This window comes from Mus pahari, chromosome 9 (genome assembly GCF_900095145.1).
Source record: "Mus pahari chromosome 9, PAHARI_EIJ_v1.1, whole genome shotgun sequence".
Lineage (NCBI taxonomy): Eukaryota > Metazoa > Chordata > Mammalia > Rodentia > Muridae > Mus > Mus pahari.
Genome location: NC_034598.1, coordinates 46,396,089 through 46,405,610, shown reverse-complemented (window position 1 = coordinate 46,405,610; position 9,522 = coordinate 46,396,089). Strand labels below are relative to the sequence as shown.

Below are 9,522 nucleotides of genomic sequence, written 5' to 3'. Positions count from 1 at the left end.
CCAGAATCTTACCCTCACCTAATGTCTGTGCCACCCTCCAAGCAGAACCATTCTTCATTAAATAGTTGATGAATGACTTCAAGGATTGACCATCTTAATACACACACCATTTCTTAAATGAATGTAACCTATTCCCTGCAGACTGAGAATGATGACAACCACTCAAGTCAAATAGCTTTGACCGTAGTAGCAGGAAATCTGTATCCAAAAATCATGCCTACAATTCATTCCTTGGTACAAGAGAACTGTCAGCTCTTAGCTTATCAACTATGGAGGTAAAAACCCTTTGATGATGTGAGGGATATTCAAGTACAGCCTTATTACAATGAACTCCAATGTCCAAAAACTGTTCTTATTTTGTGTTTATACCACAGTAAGAGCCAAGATTTTAAACTCTATTAAAAACAAAACAAGCAAAAACAAAAAACAAAAAGACCTTATCTATTTATGTTCATTTAAAAAACTAATAGTGATATATTATTTTAAAATGTTATGCAGCTAATATATTTGGAGTTACTTAAAATTTATATTGAGAAAAACATATGTATTTTCAGTATTACTGTAGACAAACATCTACATAAGACTGTTCAATTGATTGTTGTTTTATATCAAACAATTTTTATAATACTCATTTTTATTGTTACAATAGTTTATAAATTTTAAAGAATATGATTTAAAAAAAAACGAAAGGTATTGCAGGTATTGAAGTGGGGGGACACTCCGGGAGGAGTTGGGATTCAAAAGGGAAAGAAGGATGTGATGTGAGTCTATTTACTCAAAATACATTTTTAAATGTTAACAAATTCAGATAAATTGAAATTATGCATCTTTTCTCATCACAATGCAATAAAATTTAAATCAAAGGGAAAAAAGATTATGTGTTGCTTTTGCAGGGAACTTGGATCAAGTTTCAACACACAAAAGAATCCAATGCTCGTGTGTGTGTGTGTGTGTGTGTGTGTGTGTGTGTGTGTGTGTGCACACTCACACAAAGGACTTGTGCACATATTTTTAAAAATTTAAAAAAAAAACTTTAAACATAAGCCAAGGTGAAGAGAATGTTATGTGCCTCTAATCCATGTGTGCTGGATAGTTTTATGTCAACCTGACACAAGATAAGGTCATCTGAGGGGAAAGAAGCACAGCTAAACACACACTCCAGAAGATGAGGCTCTAGGCAAGCCTGTACGACACTTTCTTAATTGATGGTGGAGTGTTCAGCCCACTGTGGGTGGTGCTGTCCTTGGGCTGGTGGTCCTGGGTTCTATGAGAAAGCAGACTGAGAAAGCCAGGAAGCAGCTCACCTCCACAGCCTCTGCACCATCTCCTCCCTCCAGCTTCCAGCCATTTTAGTTCCTGTCCTGACTTCCTTTGATGCCAATATGAAGTGATATAAGCCAATATAAAACCCTTTCCTCCTCAGCTTCCTTTTCAGTTATGGTGCTTCATCCCAACAGTAGAAACCCTAGCAAGACAGGTTAGTACCAGGATAGTGGGGAGACACTGTCACAGATATAACCATGCTGTTTTCGGAAGGACTTTGGAACTTTGGGTTAGCCACTGAGTGCTGAGAGTTCAGGGAGCTGTTGTGTAGAAGCTTGGAGGATAAAGACTATTGAGAACAGTACAGAAGATGGAAGCCTGGCTTGTGAAGTATCAGAAGGAAGTAAAGTCTCTACCAGATCGTTTTGTGTGCTGAATCTGTGATATCTGGTCACAGAACCAAAGAATCAACTGTGATTAACAAGAGAGCAGAACCACTAAAGTAAAACCTTTGTCTTACTGGGACAATTGACAAAGAAAGGTTAGCAGCAGCTGAGAAATTTGCAGTGGTTAAAAACAGACCAGCGTTTGTGAGGTGAGATCTTCGGGACGGGGTCTTCTCAGAGTCAATACACAGAAGCTGTGTTCCAGCTTCTGTGGCCAGGGTTTTGTCTTTTGTCAGCAGCCAAGTTTCATAGTTTAAGACTCACCAAGGTGGTACTGGTTTTGAAGACATAAAGGGGTCATATAGAGTAGCTGAAGCTTGGAACTGTGAGAGGCCATTGGTGAAGGTACAGCTTCAGTAGCAGTTACAGGCCCAGGATTGAATGGGATCATGCAAAGAATTTGTGGCTTGGCACCACGAAGAAAGTGTAGGAGAGGCTGTCTTAGTTAGGATTTTACTGCTGTGAACAGACACCATGACCAAGGTAACTCTTATAAGAACAACATTTAATTGGGGCTGGCTTACAGGTTCAGAGGTTAGGTTCATTATCATCAAGGTGGGAACATGGAGCCAGGCATGATGCAGGGGGAGCTGAGAGATCTACATCTTCATCTTAAGGCTGCTAGCAGAATATTGGTTTCCGGGCAGCAACGATGAGGTCTTAAAGCCCTCACCCACAATGACACACCTACTCCAACAAGGCCACACCTACTCCAACAGGGCCATACCTTCTAATAGTGCCACTCCCTAGGCCAAGCATATACAAACCATCATATTCCACTCCCTGGCCCCCATAGGCTTGTTCAAATATATGAGTCTATGGGGCCATATTTAAACATAGCATAATACAAAATACACTTAGTCCAACTTCAAAAGTCCCCATAATCTACAGCAGTCTCAACAATGTTAAAAGTCCAAAGTTCAAAGTCACTTCTGAGATTCATCCAATCACTTAACTCTAATCCCCTAAGAAAGACAGGAAACCAGCTGGGCAAACTCCAAACTCTGCATCTCCAATTCTATTGTCAAAGTGGTCTTCAGATCTCCAACTCCTTTTTCATCTTTGTTGAGTGCAACAGACTTCTTTCTCCTGGGCTGGTTCCACTCCCTGTTAGCAGCTTTCCTCGGCAGATAGCCCACAGCTCTGGCATCTTCAATACCTGGGATCCACATATGATCTTCTGGGCTCCTCTAGCTCTGCCCTCTATAGCATTCTAAGCTCAGGTTGATCCACTCCACTGCCACTGCTGTTCTTGGTGATCATCCCATGGTACTGGCATCTCCAATACACTGGGGTCTTCTGCTGCAACGAGGTTTCACCAATAGCCTCTCATAGGCTCTGTTTACAGTGCCAAGACACTTTGCATGACCCCCTCAGTCCTGGGCCATCAGCTGCAACTGAGGCTGCACCTTCACCAATAGCCTTTCATGGCCTCTCTCAGTGTCAATCCTCAGCTTCATGACTCCTTCATACCTTCAAAACCAGTACCACTGGGTGACTCTTACATATTACCAGGCATGGCTGCAGCATGAGGTACAACCTTGGCTATCTCTGGAACACTGCTTCTTTGTGCTCTCAGAAATCACTTCTCAGAAGATTTCACCTAGGTGATGCTGGTCTCTTCTTAATCATCACTAATTAATTTCTTAGCTCCAGTTAACCAGCATCAATTGTCCCAGTAGTCTCTTCTATTCTGAACTCTAAAGCCAGGGTCACATGGCTAAAACTGCCAAGTTCTGCTTCTTGCAGGAGCTGAAATATGGCTCTCTTGTTCTACTATACTATCACTAGCTTTCTGTTTTCCAACTCCCTCACTGCCTAAGTTTGGCTGTCCTAGATCTTGCTCTATATAGATTGACCTTGAACTCAGAGATCTGAATGCCTGTCTCCTGGGATTAAAAGTATATACCAACATGCCTGGACTTAACTTCTCTTTACCTCGAACTTGCTCTGTCCCAGGCTGGCCTTGAACTCACAGATCTGCTTGGCTTTATGTCCTATGATCTAAATTTAGCTGGGTAGGATCTTGCCCCAAATCCCACTCCCTTATCTCCTAGTCACCATTTCACTTCCTAGTGCCCTTATAATACTCAAACCTATATTTTACATTTTTTCCTCTCTTAGCTTGCTATGCTTGTTTAAAATGCTCTTCAGGAAACTTAACCAGAGAACAAAGTCTGTGATGGGCATTTCTGAGACTTCCTTTGTCAATACGATTAATCTGAGTCTCTTCACCTTAGCCTCAGGCAGACTTTTCAGACAAGTGCCAAAAGCAGCCATGTTCTTCACCAAAATACCACAAAAACAACAGTCTCTAGGCCACATATTGAAATTTTCCACTGAAAGTTCTTGGGTCAGGTCCACACAACTCAAATAACTCTTAGTAACAAAGTCTTCCATATTCCTACTAGGATAGCCCATTAAGCTCCATTTAAAGCATTCCATGAAATTCCAAACCCAAAGTCCCAAAATCCACATTCTTCCAAACAAAAGCATAGTTAGGCCTATTTCAGCAATCCCCCAGTCCCTGGGACCAACTTCTGTCTTACTTAAGGTTTTACTGCTATGAATGGATAACATGACCAAGGCAAGTCTTACACCATTAGTTCTAATAATTGAGGACCAGACATTAAAACATAGGAACCTAAGGCTATTGAATAAATATGTGCAGTGACAAAAAAATAACCTAAGTACAAAGAGCTCCAAAGAAAAAGAAAGAAAACTGAGAGAAGCAGAAAAAGAGATGAGGGGGAGAGACAGAGACAGAGAGAAAGACCAAAAGAAGAAAACATTACACAAAATAGAAAGGAGCCTCCTTCCTTTGGCAGGTTATAGGGTTCCTCAATATAAACTTCCCTACTATGTCTAGTGAGGGATTAAATAAGTGAGGCCCCCAAACTTAGGTTTAAGTACCTATTTTTTTTTCTATCTGCATGGCATAATCCTTTGTTTTCATCATGACAATGGACTAAACGTCTGAAACTGTAAGCCAGCTCCAATTAAATGTTTTCCTTTGTAACAGTAGGTTTTTCTATACAGCAACAGAACACTACCACAGACACCAATACGTGGCATTTCAAGAGATAAAATTAACTAAAACGACACTTAGCTATATTGATGTTGGAGTTGAGCAGGCTATTCCATGGTAGAGGAAAGCCATTAATAACCGACTGTATCAACCTGTCTTGTGTATACTGTCACCCACTGCGTGCTATATGCTGACAAAGTTGTTACAGCCAAATTGCCTGTGTCTCAATCTTCTCATCCGGTTCGCACTTACCCAAGTATGACAGAATTGTCCAACTGGAAATTTCACTGGCTCAAGCTAACCTCCAGAAATTGTATATCTAGCACCTTAGTTTGCCTTCATTCATATGGTATTAACTCGTTCTGAGAAAGGACACAGAAGGAACTCATCCTGCCCCCATAAAATCTGTCATTATATCAGAGACCTCTGCAGCTCACTGCCTAACCTGTTTCCCCCTGTAGCGTATACAATAAATATTCTCTGTATTCTGGTCTCAAGGGAAAAGCCATGCTCCAGAGACAAACCCCTTTCCTATTAATGAATGAACAGCCCACGCCATGACTCAAATGGGTAGTTATAGAACTGTGTGGTTCTTGAAACCTGTAATCCAAATAATGAGGAGTGGATCCAGGAGGACAGCAATAGCAATGCCCTGTGGGGCTATACATGGGGTCAAGTCAACCTTAGAAAACAATGTTAAGGGCTGGAGAGATGGCTCAGTGGTTAAGAGCACTGACTGTTCTTCCGAAGGTCCCGAGTTCAAATCCCAGCAACCACATGGTGGCTTACAGCCATCTGTAATGACATCTGATGCCCTCTACTCGTGTGTCTGAAGATTGCTACAGTGTACTTCCATATAAATAATAAATAAATCTTTTTTTAAAAAAGAAAGAAAACAATGTTAAACTTTAATAAAGAAAAATCTCTTCAATAAAAGCAAGCCTCCAGCTCTGGCTAACACTAAGGGGAGCTGACAAAGAACAGATATGCTAACATACATACGTGATAATTGTATACATTCTGCATATGCTGTCAACCTGAAGAAATGCTGCTTACTGCCCTCTGGCTATCTTGGCTCCCTAAAAGCGCTTTCTATCCAACTCAGGACAACCTGCACAGAAGACCTGGGTTTAGTTCCCAGCACTAACACGGTGACACAAAGTTATCTAGATCCTGTTGTAGGGCATTTAATGGCTTCTTCTGTCTTCTGTGGAAACCAAAGTCAAGTGATGAACACACATACATGGAAGCAAATCACTCACGCACATGAAACAAATTTAGCAAATTAGAAATACAGAACCCTTATCTCTTATTATGTCAGCATGGATACAGAAATCTCCAGAAATACATAGAAATATGGCAAACATCTGTAGCCAGAATTGTAACTTTGTAATTAAAAGAATCAAGGAATTCAAAGGAGAGAAATTGCAAGATTGTAGACAAGAAGTCTCCGTATTACTTCAGTACAGAATCTGAACTATAGGTTCAACAAACGTCCAATAAAAGTCTACGATTTCTTCGATGAACAACAGAAAACCGATGACAAAAGGTCATCATGAATGAAAACATGAGCACACAGACTGAATAAACAGCACAGTGACACCGTCTGACTTCTAAATGACCCTACACCTGCGATAAAGACTGTGCTGTCTGAGAAAGAAAGAGGCCAACAAAACAGGAGAGAGCACTCAGAAACAGAAACACAGTTAATGTAGGTAACCCAGTAAGTCTGGCCTTACACATGTGATGGGACCACCGTGGCATCTGCACGCAAATGTGTTAATAGCGCGGACTTTACACCTGCGCAGAGTTAACTGCAGAAGGACCCTACGCATGAATGTCAAATGCCAGGTACAGAACTTCTAGGAGACACTAGGGAAACTAGGACTTCAGCAAGTCTGCAAATCTGCCTCCCCTGACAGTGAAAGCCGCGCATGCGCGCGCACTGCAACATGACGTCCGCTGTAAGGACAGACCCACACACAGCCCTCCAAGCCCCTGTTCTGCGCAGGCGCACCACAGGGGTGGAAATTATTCCGCGGCTGCCAGGAGCGTGGGTTCCAGGGACTGCAGGGACCACTCGGCGTGCCACGTCTCTCCGCCAGTCCCCGCAGCCCAGGGCGGCTCCCGCGGCTCCGCCCCGCGTGGGGACGGCGGCCCCGCTCACCATGGCGCGGATTCCGAGCTCGCCCCGCTCTGCTCACAGCTCCGGTCGGCAAGTCACAGCGCGGAACAGAGACCGCGGGGAGCCTCCCTCAGACACTCAGCGGAGCCTGCACTATGGCGGACCGGAAGTGTCCGCTCCTATTCTGACTAGCAGTCCGCCTCGAGGCCCTGATTGGCTAGTGACAGGAGCAGCTCCCTTAGCGAAAGAGTGGCTCGCAGAGACTTAGCACAGTGGTTCCTAGCCCTAGCTTCCACTCCAGGCACACAACTGTCCCAGACCTGCAGAGATTGGCATTGAAGTCGAGCTTGCACCTAGACTGCAAAGTCGTCCTGAACACAGTAGACATTTCCTCCTGGAGTGTTAGGTTATCAAAACTGGTCTGTCTGCCAGCTTCTCCCTGCATCCCTCAGTCCTTACCTATTACAGTGTTAGCTGGCATGCCCGCCCCTACCCTGAACTTGTCCAGCCCAGGGTCTGGGCTGCCCTTCATGAATTTCAAGCTGAGAGTGATGGGGCAGCTCTGGAATCCCATCACTTGAAAGGTTGAGGCAGGAGCATGGCATGTTAAGGTCTTGTATGACTACGGATTAAGTTGACACAAAAACTTCAGGAACTTAACCAGAATCTGCCATAAAATAACTTTTTTTTTTTTTTTTTTTTTTAAGAAAGTACACTGTAGATGGTTGTGAGCCACCATGTGGTTACTGGGATTTGAACTTCGGACCTTCGGAAGAGCAGTCGGGTGCTCTTCTCACCCACTGAGCCATCTCACCAGCCCATAAAATAACTTTTTATTTAAGGTTCAGTGGACAGATGCTGCCCAAGCAAGGAAGGGAGTCTAAAATGAGCACCCAGTATTCTCTACCACCACAATGAAAATAGATCAACAAAAATTTATTGAAATAGATGGATCAGAATAGATAGATAGATAGATAGATAGATAGAATCAGATAGATTGAAATAGATAGATCAGTGTGAGAGGAACCAACTAGATGGCTGGAAGAGTAAAAGCACTTGCAACCAAGCCTGAGGCCCTGAGGTCTATACTCAGGACAGAAGAATTGTCCTTCATGTCCTTCATGGCATGTGTCTTCATGCATCTCAATAGCCTAAATTCTGAACTTTTATAAAGAAAAATGAAGACAAAATAAAAAATAGAAAGGCACCAAAACTAAAAAGGAAAATCCAATTAAATACCTACCTACAGCCGGGCATGGTGGTGCACGCCTTTAATGCCAGCACTTGGGAGGCAGAGGCAGGCAGATTTCTGAGTTCGCTATACAGAGAAACCTTGTCTCAAAAAACAAAAACAAACAAACAAACAAAAAAACCTACCTACGTCCAACCATTGTCCAAAATAGAACTCCTCCACCACACTGCCAGAATGACAATAGGAAGCAAAGTATTTACAGTTAACGTCCTACAAGTTATCAAGTTATCTCTGTACAGCTTCCTAAAACAAGAACAAACCAAAGAGTTTTACATGGACATCATCTCCTGGGCATTTCTGTTGCATTAAACAAGTAACTCTACTATGAGTTGCTAAAGAAAAGAAAATCAAAGAAGGACAGAAGATGAAAATAATTATAAATGAAATTCATAATAAAAGGCATAAGAATTATGAATATAGGATCTATCAGTCCAATGAAGCACACGGGGTGTGCTGAGGTCTGTCTCTGTACTGTGGATGTTGCCTCAGCCTGCTCAGGCAGTGCTTACACAGCATCCAGACTGAAGACTGAGTGTCCTATGGCCCTCAGCTTTTACTGAGCTCCTTTGTGACAGGAACAGTTTATCGTGGGCACTTCTCACCTCTGAGGATCTGGGACCTCAAGATAAGGCTGTTCACCACACATCTGGGAAGTGACTTCCTCAGGGGCTAAGGTGCTAGATGCCATCAATAAGTCCTACATACTGCTGTCCTGTGTGACACTATGTATGCTACTGTGATCTCCACACAGGTGCCAGGTAGATGACACCCACACATGACCAACATCCTACTATGATGTATAGATGTGGCAGGTGCAAGAGGGCTTAGCTGCATCCCTTCCATCTGTCAGATCCCACTCAACAGTACTGAGACTCACCACCAAACAGTATCATCATGCAGTGCTGTCTTACAACCTCCATGTCCCAGACTTGTAAAACCCAGGACAGGCCACCACCTTCTGTTGTAGGACCCCGGAAAATGGGGAGATCCTTGCTCTAGTCTCGGGATGGCACAGACCCCCCTCAGGAACTCACTAGAGACTGTTCTTTATGCAAAACACACGAGGCTTTATTCCAGAGCTCTGGGGACACTTCGTATTGGGTTAGAGTCGACCACAAAAGGGAGAGGGACCCTTCTTCTTATGGATCCTCCAGGGGGAAGGAGGAGGGAATAGGGGATTTCCAAATCACATGGCCTTGGGCCATCAATCTGACAAGTTTTAGCTTCCTGATTTGAGATGATTTACAAAGAATGGGTATAGGAGGGGTGAGGGGTTGGAGTCTTGTGCAGGAGCAGGTTTCCAGGGAAGTTTTTCACCTGTAGCCTAACAACCAACGCCCACAAATTCTTAGCAAAAAACTATAACAATCGAGTCCGGAGCAGGCAAGCGAGCAAGCGAGCGAGAGGC

The 9,522-nt window shown here is 43.3% G+C and overlaps 1 protein-coding gene across 1 annotated transcript in view; it reads right to left on the bottom strand.

Annotated features, from left to right (window-relative positions):
* Positions 1-6,992, bottom strand: part of LOC110326161 (zinc finger protein 431-like) — a 16,882-nt gene extending 9,890 nt beyond the window's left edge. Inside the window, exon 1 of the mRNA XM_029542022.1 lies at positions 6,905-6,992. Within this exon, the coding sequence (XP_029397882.1) occupies positions 6,905-6,907 (3 nt within the window). The 5' untranslated portion in view covers positions 6,908-6,992. The remainder of the gene's footprint in view (positions 1-6,904) is intronic.
* Positions 6,993-9,522: the final 2,530 nt, after the last annotated feature.